Here is a 16,596-nt window from a genome sequence, read left to right on the forward strand (position 1 = left end):
CGGGAAGGAGGTACAGAAGCCTGAAGTCACACACAGCAATTCAGTAACAGCTTCTTCCCCTCTGGCATCCAATTTCTAAATGGACTTTGAACCATATAACCATATAACAATCACAGCACGGAAACAGGCCATCTCGGCCCTCCTAGTCCATGCCGAACTCTTAATCTCACCTAGTCCCACCTACCCACACTCAGCCTATAACCCTCCACTCCTTTCCTGTCCATATACCTATCCAATTTTACCTTAAATGACACAACTGAACTGGCCTCTAGTACTTCTACAGGAAGCTCATTCCACACAGCTATCGCTCTCTGAGTAAAGAAATACCCCCTCATGTTTCCCTTAAACTTTTGCCCCCTAACTCTCAAATCATGTCCTCTCGTTTGAATCTCCCCTACTCTCAATGGAAACAGCCTATTCACGTCAACTCTATCTATCCCTCTCAAAATTTTAAATACCTCAATCAAATCCCCCCTCAACCTTCTATGCTCCAATGAATAGAGACCTAACTTGTTCAACCTTTCTCTGTAACTTAAGTGCTGAAACCCAGGTAACATCCTAGTAAATCATCTCTGCACTCTCTCTAATTTATTGATATCTCACCTATAATTCGGTGACCAGAACTGTACACAATATTCCAAATTTGGCCTTACCAATGCCTTGTACAATTTTAACATTACATCCCAACTTCTGTACTCAATGCTCTGATTTATAAAGGCCAGCGTTCCAAAAGCCTTCTTCACCACCCTATCTACATGAGACTCCACCTTCAGGGAACTATGCACTGTTATTCCTAGATCTCTCTGTTCCACTGCATTCCTCAATGCCCTACCATTTACCCTGTATGTTCTATTTGGATTATTCCTGCCAAAATGTAGAACCTCACACTTCTCAGCATTAAACTCCATCTGCCAACGTACAGCCCATTCTTCTAACTGGCATAAATCTCCCTGCAAGCTTTGAAAACCCACCTCATTATCCACAACACCTCCTACCTTACTAATCCAATTTACCACCCCATCATCCAGATCATTTATGTATATTACAAACAACATTGGGCCCAAAACAGATCCCTGAGGCACCCTGCTAGTCACCGGCCTCCATCCCGATAAACAATTATCCACCACTACCCTCTGGCATCTCCCATCTAGCCACTGTTGAATCCATTTTATTACTCCAGCATTAATACCTAACAACTGAACCTTATTAACTAACTTTCCATGTGGAACTTTGTCAAAGGCCTTGCTGAAGTCCATATAGACTACACCCACTGCCTTACCCTCATCAACATTCTTCATAACTTCTTCAAAAAATTCAATAAGGTTTGTCAAACATGACCTTCCACGCACAAATCCATGCTGGCTACTCCTAATCAGATCCTGTCTATCCAGATAATTATAAATACTATCTCTAAGAATACTTTCCATTAATTTACCCACCACTGATGTCAAACTGACAGGTCTATAATTGCTAGGCTTACTTCTAGAACCCTTTTTAAACAATGGAACCACATGAGCAATACGCCAATCCTCCGGCACAATCCCCGTTTCTAATGACATCTTAAAGATCTCCGTCAGAGCTCCTGCTATCTCTACACAAACTTCCCTCAAGGTCCTGGGGAATATCCTGTCAGGACCCGGAGATTTATCCACTTTTAAATTTCTTAAAAACGACAGTACTTCCACCTCTTTAATTGTCATAGGTTCCATAACTTCCTTACTTGTTTCCCACACCTTACACAATTCAATATCCTTCTCCTTAGTGAATACCGAAGAGAAGAAATCGTTCAAAATCTCTCCCATCTCCCTCGGCTCCACACATAGCTGACCACCCTGATTCTCTAAGGGACCAATTTTATCCCTCACTATCCTCTTGCTTTTAATATAACTGTACAAACCTTTTGGATTTACTTTCACCTTATTTGCCAAACCAACCTCGTATCTTCTTTTAGCTTTTCTAATCTCTTTCTTAAGATTCCTTTTACATTCTTTATATTCCTCGAGCAATTCCTTTACTCCATGCTGCCTATATATATTGTAGACATCCCTCTTTTTCCGAACCAAGTTTCTAATATCCCTTGAAAACCATGGTGCTTTCAAACCTTTAACCTTTCCTTTCAACCTAACAGGAACATAAAGATTCTGTACCCTCATAATTTCACCCTTAAGTGACCTCCATTTCTCTATTACATCCTTCCTATAAAACAACTTGACCCAATCCACTCTCTCTAAATCCCTTCGCATCTCCTCAAAGTTAGCCTTTCTCCAATCAAAAATCTCAACTCTAGATCCAGATGAACCGATGAACATTACCTCACTACTTTTTTATTTGTTTTTTTTTTGCGCTACTTATATTAACCATTTAATATACAAAGTGTGTAAGTATATATTTATTTACTTACTTACTGTAATTCTGATTTTTTTCACTATATTTATCATGTTTTTCATTGTACTGCTGCCATAAAGTTAAATTTCATGACCTGTACCAGATATATTACACCTGATTCTGATTCTGACGAAGATCTCGCTCCTGGTGACATTCTCTCATCACCATCGAAGATTCTGCCAACAATGGTTGTATCATCAGCAAACTTATAGATGGCATTTGAGCTGTGTCTAGCCACGCAGTCATGGGGGTAGAGAGAGTAGAGCAGTGGGCTAAGCACATATCCCTGAGGTGCAGTAGTGTTGATTGTCACCGAGGTGGAGATGTTATTACCAATCCGCACAGATTGTGGTTTTCTGGTTAGGAAGTCGAGCATCCAGTTGTAAAGAGAGGTACCGAGGTCCGCATTCTATATCTTTTTGATTAAGACAGTACGAATGACAGTGTTAAACACTGAGCTATAAACAATAAGCAGTGTCCTGACATCATTATTTATATTATCCAGGTGATCCTAGGCAGCATGCAGAGCCAATGAGATCGTGCCCACCGTAGACCTATTTTGGTGATAGGAAAATATCAATAGGTCCAGGTCTTTACAGAAGCAGGAGTTGATTCTGGCCATGACCAACCTGTCAAAGCACTTCATCACCGTAGATGCAAGCACTACTGGACAATAGACAATAAGGCAGCTTACACTACTTTTCTTGAGCACTGGTGTAATTGTTGCCCTTTTGAAGCAGATGACAATTTCTGACTGTAGCTGTGAGGGGTTGAAAATATATTTGAATGCTCCTGCCAGTTGGTGGGCACAGATTTTCAAAGCTTTACCAGGTACTCCATCATGGTCTGCCACCTTGCGAGGGCTCCCCCTCTTGAAAGACAGCCTGACATCAGCCACTGAGACAGAGATCACAGGGTCACTGGGTGCAACAGGGACCCTCCTACCAGTAGTTTTATTCTCCCTTTCAAAGTGAGCATAAGGGGTGTCTGTGAGTGAACCATCACTGCCGTTCATGATGATGGATTTCACTTTGTAAGAAGTAATCACCTGTCCTTCTTAATCTCCTTATCAATTTCTATCTCATTTAAAATTTCTGTTGCTAGCATCTTGATCTCTGCTTAAAGTTTCTGGGTTTCCTTTTCTGTTTTACTAGAATTCAGTTCTCATATTCTCCCTTTCCCCATCATATTTTGGTCTTTATCACCTTCTCAGCTTATTCCATTCAACCTGGTTTTCACTGATTTAATCATCTGACAGGTGTCTTTCATCGTTATTTTGTTCCATTGTAATTTTTACCTGTCATCCAGTTTTTGTTATGAACAGATTAAGTGAGACCACTAGAATGCAAAGATAGGTTGCAGTGTCTACCAGTGAGCAAGGACACAATGAACAATGTCACAGGGTGGCAATGATTGCATTACAGGAAAAGACAGAGGTAGGTTTTAATGTCCTTGGATACAAAGTGTTCAGAAGAGTTAGAGAGGAAAAATAGAAAGGCAATTCTATGAGATAGAGTGCCCAAGAGAATGAAGGAGTCAAAAACTGAGTATCCTTTTTTTTTAAGTTAAGAGGCAGGAAGGACAGTTTCACATTACTAGGGATATTCCATTGGCCACCATATATTGAGAGGGAAATAAAAGGAGGATACCTGAAGGGAAGTTATAAGAACTGTCAAATGGTGACAGTGAGGGAAAAATTTCAGATGCAAGTATACGACAGTGAAAGGTCTACTAAAATGTGTTCAGAGGTAGTATATTTTCATCTTGAAGAGGAAGGAAATATTGTTGCAAGGTGGGAAGCAAGGTGACCAGGAAGAATAAAGAACTGTCTCACGCCTACAGCACAGAACTGGAGGAAGACTAATATCACTGGAATTAGAGGGGATAAAGTGAAACCAGAAGTTTTCAGATAGCACTGTGTTGACGTTGTTCACAAGGAAGCAAGATAGCAGAACTACTCTAGAGTTATGCTCAAATCACACTGATTTTTATCTAATGCAGTATGAAGGTGCCTTTTGCTAAACCATATTCAAACCCTCTCCAAGCACTCTATGAGGGCTTCTTATTGAGGTCCAACCCATCCATTGTGATCAGGTACTCACTGCACCAGAACTATAGTCCTGCTGTCCCAAGAATATTACCACTCGCACCACGTTTCTAGCTGTGTACGAATTTGCCTCAGCATTCTACTTCCACTCATGCTAGAGCCTGTCAGGGAGACGAATTCACATATTATTTTCTAAACAGGAAGCAAATGAGAAATCAGAGGTACAAATGGACTTGGGAGTCCTTGTGCATGATTCCCTAAGTCAACCTGCAGGGTGATTCAATGGTGAGGAAGGCAAATGCAATGTTAGCATTCATTTCCAGAGGACTAGAATATAAAAACAAGGATGTAATGCTGAGGCTTTATAAGGCATTGGACAGACTGCACTTGCTCTGATTCAGTTTTGGCCCTCTTATCTAAGGAAGGATATGCTGACTATTAGAAACATAGACACATAGAAACATACAGCACAATACAGGCCCTTCGGCCCACAAAGCTGTGTCAAACACGCCACTACCTTAGAACTATCTAGGCTTTATTCTTCTAAGCTCCATATAACCATCCAGGAGTCTCATAAAAGACCCTATCATTTTTGCCTCCACCAGCACTGTCAGCAGCCCATTCTACACACTCACCACTCTCTGAGTAAAAAACTTACCCCTGACATCTCCTCTGTACCTACCTCCAAGCACCTTAAAACCACGCCCTCTGGTGCTAGCCAATTCAGCCCTGGGGAAAAGCCTCTGACTATCCACATGATCAATGCCTCTCATCATCCTACACACCTCTATCAGGTCACCTCTCATCCTCAGTCGCTCCAAGGAAAGAAGGCCGAGTTCACTCAACCTATTCTCATAAGGCATGCTCCCCAATCCAGGCAATATCCTTGTAAATCTCCTCTGCACCCTTTCTATGGTTTTCACATCCTTCTGATAGTGAGGCAACCAGAATTGAGGACAGTACTCCAAGTGGGATCTGACCAGGGTCACAATTGATGAAGGCCAATACACCATATGCCTTCTTAACCACAGATTCAACCTGTGCAGCAGCTCTGAGTGTCCTATGGACTCGGACCCCAAGATCCCTCTGATCCTGCACACGGCCAAGAGTCTTACCATTAATACTATATTCTGCCTTCATGTTTGACCTACCAAGATGAAACACCTCACAATTATCTGGGTAGAACTCCATCTGCCACTTCTCAGCCCAGTTTTGCATCCTATCAATGTTCCATTGTTACCTCTGCAAGCCCTCCACACTATCCACAACACATCCAACCTTTGTGTCATCGGCAAATTTACTAACCCAATCCCCCACTTTCTCAACCAGGTCATTTATAAAAATCACAATTAGTAAGGGTCCCAAAACAGATCCCTTCGGCACACCACTGGTCTCCGGCCTCCATGCAGAATATAGCGCGTCAGGGTGTCAAAGATTACAGAGAGATGGCAGGAGAATGGTTTGAAAGGGTTAATAAATCATGATGGACTGTTGGAGCAGACTTGATGGTCCAAATGGCCTAATTCTACTCCTTTTTCTTATTATCAGCTTCAGCTTCTTATTATCAGCTTCAGGGCTTTTGCTTTTGAAACCAGTATCCTTGGCTGTGAGAGTGTACTGTAGGGCATTGACTTCAATCCTGTGTCATTTGGCTAACTCCCTTCCATCTTTACTCATAAGAAGAGAAGAAATACGACAGAATTCATGGAATGACCATTCTAAAGTACCAGGAAATAAGATGCAGTTTTAATTTTAACCCGGTGAAAAACTTATGAATAAGAGCAAGCTCAAACAAAAATGTAGACACTGTGCTATCCACATAATAAGGATAAAGGATTTTACAAACACTCAGATAGCTGGAATAGGCCAATCCTGATCTGAAGTTTAGCAAGATCCTGGCTAATCCTGTTCCTCTTCCATTCACATGCCCAGTGACTACATTCTCTGAACCTCTTTGTCTTAAAAAAAATCTCTTCATTTTTATCTTCAATATATGCAATGACTGCATCTACAGCTCTGAGGTGGAGAATTCTAAAGATTCACAACCCTCTGTGCAATGAAATTTCTCACCTCATTCTGATCTTAAGAGAAGGGCTTCCAATTCCAAACCCTGCACTGAAAGGAAACAAGTTCTGTCAAATCCTCACACAAAATGTTGTTGTATATCTCAAAGAGAACACCTCTCATTTTCACAAATTCCCAGTGAGCAAACCTATCTTCTTCAATCTTTCATCATAGAGTAAACCCTCATCTCAGGAAACAAAGTTAGGACAAGAGGTCCAAGATGGTGCCTTGAGAAAGGAGTCAGAAATGAACAAGAATTTTCATGTCTTTCTTAGTAAAGCAGCCACCTGATGAATTTTATATATAGTTAATTGTCACATTTCCCACATGCATTCAGTGGAAAAGGAAAAAAATCTTGGGCTAAACATAATTAATGAGCCTATTATAGTAATGCTAACACAACATATGATAGTAATGTACAGTAGATTTACACTGTGATATAGAGCTGAGCATTTTGCAAAGTGTGCAAAACGTAACAGACTGAACAGCTTAAGTCACAGATAATAAGTCATACACATCTGGTACATGTCAAACAAATCTATGGACTCTGTGGCCAGAAGCTGAATCCAATTGTTAAATATCTAGTGCAAGAGTATACGGCATATAAGCTCAAAGGAGAGCAAGGCAAGGGAAAATTACATTTAAAGCAACATACATGATGTTGGTGATGGAACAACTGCTTCTGAGAAACAAACTTACTACGTTTGAGAAGGAGCTTGTGTGTGAGAATGGATGGATCTGATATTGTGGAATAGGATTTGTTACATTAGCAAAGCATCTGAAATTCCATAATGGGACTGGCTGAGTTAAAGAAGGAGCTGATATGTGACAGGTTAGATTAGTAGAGGGACTGATGTTTGGGAATGAGCCAGTCTGGGTAAGTGTGAAGTTTGGTACTTGGGAATGGGAGAGATTGAACTGGTAATTGGGAATCAGACCATCTGGTTTAATGAACGAGCTGTTATTTGGAAATGGGATTTTAGTAAGGCTAAAAGAAAGTTCATTTGAAAATAGCAAACACAATCAAACAATAGGATGGCCAAGACTGTACAAATAAAAAGTACAGAATTTAATTACAGACTTGGGTAATTTTTTAAAAATCAACTGCAGCTGTTCTGACATGAGTGCAATCTCTTTCCTTGAATTATACACAGGTGGCCATGAAAGTGGATACATAATCTTAAAATTGTACAAGGCATTGGTAAGGCCGAATTTGGAGCATTGTGTACAGTTATGGTCACTGAATTATAGGAAAGATGTCAACAGAATAGAGAGAGTACAGAGAAGATCTACTAGAATGTTACCTGGGTTTTAGCACCTAAGTTACAGGGAAAGGTTGAACAAATCAGGTCTTTATTCTTTGGAGCGTAGAAGGTTGAGAGGGGACTTGATATTTAAAATTATGAGGGGGATAGATAGAGTTGATGTGGATAGGCTTTTTCCATTGACAGTAGAGGAGATTCAAACAAGAGGACATGAGTTGAGAGTTACGGGGCAAAAGTATAAGGGTAACACAAGGGAGAATTTCTTTACTCAGTGAGTGTTAGTTGTGTGGAACGAGCTTCCAGTAGAAGTGGTAGAGGAAGGTTCAGTATTGTCATTGAAAGTAAAATTGGATAGGAATATGGACAGAAAAGGAATGGAGGGATATGGGCTGAGTGCGGGTCAGTGGGACTAGGTGAGGGTAAGCGTTTGTCATGGACTAGAAGGGCCGAGATGGCCTGTTTCTGTGCTGTAATTGTTATATGGTTTTATGGTTATATAATCTTGCCTTTTTAGACGTGGGTGAAAACTGTCATGGTCACCGGCTGGGTTTGAAGAGGAAGCCCCTTTCACTGATTCCCATCACTTCTACTGGTGATGTCAATGACATAATCAAAAGCTACTCTGCATATGTGATGAAGGGTCTTGGTGGCTTCTGGCAATCCTGCATGCTCCGAAGAGAAGATCAACAGCAGGACCGGTGGTCCTATAAACAGAGCCATGAAGTCAGAGAGCTAAAGCACAGAAACAGGCTCTGGCTCACAAACCATCCACCGACTCATCACTGTGAGGCTCAGCACAGCTCCAATGCCATATTTAATTCTGCTGATGACACCACTGTCATTGGCCAAATCAACTATGCTGACAAATTAGCATACGGGAGGAAGAATGAAAATCTTGCTGAGTGGTGTCATTTCAACAACCTCCCACACAAAGTCAGTAAGACCAAGGAGATGATAATTGACTTAAAGAGGAGGAAGCTGGAGGTTTCTGAGCCAGTCCTTATTGGGGATCAGAGGTGGATTGAGGTCAGCAACCTCAATTCAGAGTATCTGCCCAGCATGTAAGTCCAGCTTGAAGCAAAGGGTCTAATTCATTCAGCTTCATTTGCACCATCACTGAACTGTTCCCACAACTGATGGACTCACTTTTAAAGACTCTTGTTCTCAATATTTATTATTTTTATTTCATTTATATTTGCTCAGTTTGTTGTCTTTTGCACATTGGATGGGGCTGGTCATTCTATAATTCTATTTTGTTTCTTGTATTTACTATGAATGCCTGTGAGTAAATGAATTTAAGGGTTGTATATGGTGACATATATGTACTTTGATAATAAATTTACTTTGAACCACCCATTTCCACTTCACCCACATCAATTTTATTTTTATTTTTTCCGCATCCTCTTCTATTCTCCATAGGTTCCATTACTCACCTATATACTAAGGGAAATTTACAGTGGCCAAGTAACCCATCAACGAGGTATTTATGAACACTGCCGGATATGGGAGATTGTGTATCATTACATACATTGTGCTTTGCAAGAACTAGTAACACTGTTTCTGAATCACTGTGTCGTACATCTGTTAGGAAAAAGTAAACCAAAAAAAAACAAATACATTTAAAAGAATTGGATGAAATTTGATCTAAGGTTCACTTCTACCATCCTGCCATGTTATCAATATTGAAGGGCAATTCAGAGCAAGAGTTCAACCCTGAATCGGGTGTGTAAGTTCTTTAGTATGGTAGTAAGCCTCCCTTGATCAACAAGGTCAACATCTGGTTAATTTAAAAGCTACTGATATTCCTTGTCAAATTATCCACATGGGACTGATTCAATCATCTTTATACTGAACAAAAGCAACACAAAACACAAGCTTTGCTAAAAACTGATATTATTAAGAAAAAACAACAAAAGCCTCAATAGACCCAGAATCACTTCAAACAAGGAATGTAATCATGCTTTTGTAACAAAGCTTTTCAAATTTTATTTTATATTGTACATGAAACAAAGATACTTAACACACTTGAGCTATTCAAGATAAAGATCTGACTGAGCACTTCTTACTTCAGAAAATACCATCATAAAACAACTGTGCTGAGAAAATTTTTTATATTAAATAATGTCATATATTTATCACCTAAGCATGAGATGAGAGTTAAAGAGCATGTGTAAATGTAAGCTTTTAATTTCATTCACCATATGTAGTTAATGTATTTCCATATTATTTTTAAAATCTAAGTACATTTGTGTTCCTTTACCAATCTTCTGTACACATTCATTTCACCTTCTACCAACCCACCAGTGGTCTTCCACTGCACCAGTGCAGTTGTACATCTGTATTCCAGTTTTACATTGGCCAAGAGTTCAGTCCAAATTCTGGAGAAAACCTCTAAGCTGCAACAGCATTATTTTCTGAACTGCTAGAAATTTTACAATTTAACTAAAGCTAATGCACAAATAGAAATACAATATAAATTATGGACAGAATGATAGATTTCAAAAAGACTTACATTGGCATTCCTATCTAGTTGTCCTTTCCCTGTTCCACCTGAAAATTATGCTTGAGTTTGGCTGGCTATGAGCACTTGTATCAGAAATGAGAAATGCTTATAAACAGAAAAAATTGTGAAGTGTTTGGCAAATTGTTATTGTTGGTCTAAACAGAACGAGTTTGCTGCTTGAGCTGTTAACTTAAGACAAGTGCTTTTTTTTAAAACAGCTCCCAGTTGACTTGGAATCAATGAAAGGTGTGAGTAACCACTGTTTACGCAATATTCCATGGCTAAAGTATAACACAAATACAATCTGATTGCTGTCCTACTTTTACATAACTTTTGAAAATATTTCCTCAGAAGTTAGCAAAACTGATCTTAATATTCGCTGATAACTTCTATACCACAAGGTCCTTCATCCAAAAAGCAAGGAACAACACTGTGTGCCACAGGAGGACGAAACACCAACTGATTGGAGTAGCAAAGTGCTGCATTTCTGGACACATCTGGAGTTCTCAACATTAGTGATTCAGCAACTGTGTTTGAGCATATGCCTGTTCTTTACCTGTTTTTATGTGGAGTTGCACTGTCAGAGGATTCACTGTTTTACAGCATTAGAATTACTTATTCAACGTAGGGGATACCTACAGACCCACAAACAGAACAATAATTTGACGGCAAACTCCATTCTTTGCCAAGGCCATTCAGTGTTCATTAATAACATGAAATGTGAGGAAGGTACACAAAGATTAGATAGTATCTATACAGAAAGAAACAGAATTAAAGTTTCATGGCAATTATCTTTCATTAGATTATTACCCTTGTCCTGGGTGAGGGGTAGGGGGCAGTAATTTTCACTATAACTGTCAAATCCATATCAAATTCATTGATAAGATAATGCTCAAAGTGATCACAACATATCAGCATAATTTGCCATAAAAAGTCCATGTCCCTTGAGATTTAAACCATATAGTTCTTTTACCCTTGGTAAGCAACCTCTCCCTCTGTGCAGAGAGAAGAAGAATAATAGCAGCTATCTCATTCCCTAGATAAAGCAGCAAATGGGACATGCACTCATCCCAAAGCATCAGTCCCAAAGGCTCAGTCTCTGAACAGCTAAAAACTATCTACAGCAGAAATAAAAGGAACAGGAAAAAACAAAGGACCCATCTCCTTCCTTTCTTCAATCTGAAACATAACACACTCTATTTTTCTTTGATCAATGCAGATGCACAACTGAAGACATGCACATGAAAACTTACTAAAGCTTTCCTTCTCTTGAAAGGATCATTAAAACTTTAAACTACTGAAATCTTAGACTGTCAATGGCATGACTCAAAACCTGTGGATCAAAAGTGGAACTCTGTCATAAGAGAGATCTGATCACCAATATATCACAGGATAGCTAATCAAAATTCTGCCTATCTCAGTCGATCTCATCATACCTGCTCAAAGATAATTTCATTCCATGTTTATTGACCTGTTTTTAACAGCTCCTGCCTCTCACATTACCACTACACCCTGTATGCCAACCCTTCCACTCCAATCGAAACATTTTCAGAACAGCATTCAGCAATAATGTTTTGAGTTGACAAGGAATAGACAGGATCTCAGCTGCAGGTAACTGAGGCAGCACAGAAACTACCAGCAGAACTTACACCAGTGAAGCGTAGGAACAGGCGTTCAGCCAACAATCTTGTACCAAACGACCCAAGCTAATTATGTCTAATCGCACCAATCTCTTCTGCCTGCACAAGGTCTATATCCCCCCATTCTCTACAAATTCACTTGCCCATCAAAAAGCCTCTTAAATGACACAACCATATCTAATGTTAAGAGCAATTACTCTAAAAGGAGACGTTGGTCTTTCATTTTAAGAAAAGCTTTGAAAAGCTTTGACTTCCTCCTTTCTAAGATTTCAACTTTGTTTCAGGATTCCACAAAACCATAGCCAAAGACCACTTGGTGTATGTGTCATCTGACAAACACTAGAGGTGGTTCTGTTCACTTTAATCACAGTAAGATTGATAGGCACAGGATGTACAGTATATAACTGACCAACAATCACCTAACAAATGGAAAACTCTAATGCTCTTTGAGCACACTTACCCAAAGAAGTCACGGCTTCTTTATCCCAGGGCCAAGTAGCAGCACCTGCCAGCTCCTCCCGCACCGAACTGGCAAAATAGACGTTCAGATGCATGGAACCATCGATCTGCAGCGTCTCCTTCAGTTCCTTCACACTCATGTAGGTCCTAAACAACAAAAGAGAAAAGGCTTAACATTTAGCCAACATCAGACAACCCAATTCATTCTCCAGCAATTATCATCAGCTCCTGGGCATGAAATGCTGGGTTATGGAACCACAGGTTAATCAAATTTTGTAAAAGGGAAGGCCATACAAGACATTAGGACTTAAAAGAATGAGACATGCATGGAAAAAAGAGTGCTTGAGACAATTCTAAGCTTTTGGATTTAAATTATTTAGGTTCACTTGACTAAAAGTGTATGCATGGAATGATAAAAGGCATGATTAATGTGGATATAAACAGTCAAGTTGAACTTCCTTTGGGATTTTCTCACATTATGCACAATAGCTCCTGCAAAAACTATGGCAGAGGATCAAGAGAATTGAAGCCCAGAGCACTTATCATGTATGGTGACAACAGAAAATCAACATAGATGAGGTGAGGCAGTATATCACAAAAGTGATTTTCCCTTCCAGCACCAACACGTGCACACATTGGTAAACTGGAACACGTACAAACAAGATGCATGAACTCAGCAGGTTGGGCCACATCCATTGAAAGAAGCAGTCAACATTTCAGGCCAAGACCCTTCTTCAGGACTGAAGAAGGAGGGGGCAGGGGCCCTATAAAGAAGGTGGGGGTAAGTCGGTACATTTTCCCCGACTTTCCGTGAGGAGTCGGTACGTTTCCCCTGACTTTCCATGAGAAGTCGGTATGTTTTCCCCGACTTTCCATGAGGAGTCGGTACGTTTTCCCTGACTTTCCCTAAGGAGACGTTACATTTTCTCTGACTTTCCGTAAGGAGTTGGTACTTTTTCCCCAACTTTCCATCAGGAGTCGGTACATTTTCTCCGACTTTCTGTAAGGAGTCGGTATGTTTTCCCCGACTTTCCATCAGGAGTCGGTACTTTTTCCCCTACTTTCCATCAGGAGTCAGTACGTTTTCCCGACTTTCCTTCAGGAGTCAGTACATTTTCCCCGACTTTCTGTAAGGAGTCGGTATGTTTTTCCTGACTTTCTGTAAGGAGTTGGTATGTTTCCCTGACTTTCTGTAAGGAGTCGTTACATTTTCCCTGACTTTCCATCAGGAGTCGGTATGTTTTCCCTGACTTTCCCTAAGGAGACGTTACGTTTTCTCTGACTTTCCGTAAGGAGTTGGTACTTTTTCCCCAACTTTCCATCAGGAGTCGGTACGTTTTCCCTGACTTTCTGTAAGGAGTCGGTACATTTTCCCTGACTTTCCGTAAGGAGTTGGTACTTTTTCCTCGACTTTCTGTAAGGAGTCGGTATGTTTTCCCCGACTTTCTGTAAGGAGTCAGTACGTTTTCCCCAACTTTCTGTAAGGAGTCGGTATGTGTTCCCTGACTTTCTGTAAGGAGTCGTTACGTTTTCCCTGACTTTCCATCAAGAGTCGGTACGTTTTCCCTGACTTTCCCTAAGGAGATGTTACATTTTCCCTGACTTTCCGTAAGGAGTCAGTACGTTTTCCCCAACTTTCTGTAAGGAGTCGGTACATTTTCCCCGACTTTCTGTAAGGAGTCGGTATGTTTTCCCCGACTTTCCATCAGGAGTCGGTACTTTTTCCCCAACTTTCCATCAGGAGTCAGTACGTTTTCCCGGCTTTCCTCCAGGAGTCAGTACGTTTTCCCCGACTTTCTGTAAGGAGTCAGTACGTTTTCCCCAACTATCTGTAAGGAGTCGTTACATTTTCCCTGACTTTCCATCAGGAGTCGGTATGTTTTCCCTGACTTTCCCTAAGGAGTCGGTATGTTTTCCCTGACTTTCCATCAGGAGTCGGTATGTTTTCCCTGACTTCCCCTAAGGAGTCGGTATGTTTTCCCTGACTTTCCGTAAGAAGTCGGTACATTTTCCCTGACTTTCCGTAAGGAGTCGTTACGTTTTCCCCGACTTTCTGTAAGGAGTCGGTACGTTTTCCCCGACTTTCTGTAAGGAGTCGGTACGTTTTCCCCGACTTTCTGTAAGGAGTCAGTACATTTTCCCTGACTTTCCGTAAGGAGTTGCTACGTTTTCCCCATGACTGCACTGGTTTTCCTTTGGGTGCTCCAGTTTCCTCCCATTTTCCAAAGACATACTTGAGGCCTGCCCAGCACATTCATCACTTTTTTGATTTGACGGAAATGATTCACTTACTGTATGTTTCAACATACACGTGGCAAATAAAACTAATCTTTGACTACTTAGGTCAATGTTTGTCCTGCTTTTAAAGCTTTTGTATTTTCTCCTAGAAGTCAGAAGGGAAAACAGGGAATGGCCAGAGCGGCAGACATCCTTGACGTGTCTATACTGTGTTCTGAGTGACAGTACCAACTTAAGTAATCCTGGTGTGGTACATAAGAACAATATAGGAGCCAGAAGCAAGAATTTATATATGGTCTCCTCTCAAAAATATGCATGGAATACAGTTCATGCAACAAAGGTTGCTGCGCTAGATTTCTGAATGTTGGGATTCTCCAAAGAGGAGAGATAAACAGACTTGGCTAATGCTCTTTTGGGTATAAATGAATGAGTCACTTTCACACACAATTTTGCAAAGCTTCACAGGTTAGAGACAGCAATGATGCTTTCCTTGTCTATGAAGACTAAGTGGCCTACTCATAACATATGTATGTCAGAAATAAGAACATGTGATATTCAACTCCTCAACAGAATGGGTGACTGTAATGAGATATGGAATACCCTCAATGACTGAGTCTCCACAACTCATAGGGAGAAGTTTCCAAGCATTCACCATTCTGGGTTTCTCATTAGGTTTCTCATCTACATTTCTCAGTGGCACCTTAAGATCATAAGTCAGAGAAACAAAATTAGGCCACTTGGCCCATCAAATCTGATTCACCATTCCCTCTCAATGCCAGCCTCCTTCCTTTTCCATGACACTTTTGACACCCTTAACTGATCAAAATCTTCTCAAATTCCACTTTAAATATACCCAATGCCTTGTCCACACCGCTATGTGTGGCAAAGAATATCACAAATTCACTACCCTCTGGCTCAAGAAATTCCTCCTCAGAGACAGATTGGTTCCAGAATCCCCATGTCAGGACAATCCTGAGGTGGCCTATTTATTCCTATACTTCATCTTCTGTTTGTCAACTAATCCTTAATCCAAAACAATATGTTACCAATATTAGGTAACATCTCTTCAGAGGCATCTTATCAAAGGTATTGAAAGTCCGAACAAAAGGCAGCATAAAATAAAGTTAGTAGAGCTGTCACTGTACCTCAGCAACTCAGGTTCTGTTCTGCTCTCTCAGAAAAATGATTTAACAGTGTAATCCATTTACTTAACTCTTTAAATATATAACTTCACAGCTACTATGATGTCATAAAAGACCGTTACTGACAAAAGACCACATTCCATTTACATTGCACTCAGTGGGAATTGCACACCATGTTAAACGATACTGCACCTCAGCAGAACCCACAAAGTGAGGCTTTATAAAGAATTGGTCAGACTTCACTCGAAGTATTACGAGCAGTTTTAGGCGCATAACCTAAGAAAAGATCTGCTGGAATTCAAGCAGGTCCAGAGAAGTTTCAAGGAGATGATTCCAGGAACAAAAGGGATAATATATGAGGAGCTTTTGAAGGATCTGGGCCAGTACTCAATGGAGTTCAGAAGAATGCGGGTGGGGGGGGGGGGGGGAGAATCTCACTGAAACCTACTGAATATTGAAAGGCCTAGAATGTGAAGAGGTTGTTTCTCATAATGGAACAGTCTAGAGCCAGAGGGCACAGCCTCAGAACAGAGGTACGTATGTACATCCATTTAGAACAGAGATAAGAAGGAATTTCTTTAGCCAGAGGATGGTGAATCTGTGGAATTTATTGCTACAGATGGCTGTGGAGGCCACGTCATCTGGGATATTTAAAACAGAGGTTGATAGGTTTTTGATTAGTCAAGGTATAAAAAATAAAGGGAGGAGGCAGGGGAATGGGGTTGAGAGGGATAATAAATCAGCCATGACAGATTGACAGGGCAGACTCAATGGGCTGAATGGGCTAATTCTACTCCTATAACTTATGGTCTTATGGATGTACTCCAACAGACAGAGTCAAAGTCAAAGTTGT

General features: G+C 40.5%; 1 protein-coding gene across 1 annotated transcript in view; it reads right to left on the bottom strand.

The window, feature by feature from the left end:
- Positions 1 to 16,596, bottom strand: part of LOC132402172 (pappalysin-2-like) — a 371,016-nt gene that overhangs the window by 254,282 nt on the left and 100,138 nt on the right. Inside the window, exon 3 of the mRNA XM_059984850.1 lies at positions 12,365 to 12,510. Within this exon, the coding sequence (XP_059840833.1) occupies positions 12,365 to 12,510 (146 nt within the window). The remainder of the gene's footprint in view (positions 1 to 12,364; positions 12,511 to 16,596) is intronic.

The sequence above is a fragment of the Hypanus sabinus genome, chromosome 11 (assembly GCF_030144855.1).
Source record: "Hypanus sabinus isolate sHypSab1 chromosome 11, sHypSab1.hap1, whole genome shotgun sequence".
NCBI classification, from domain to species: Eukaryota; Metazoa; Chordata; class Chondrichthyes; order Myliobatiformes; family Dasyatidae; genus Hypanus; species Hypanus sabinus.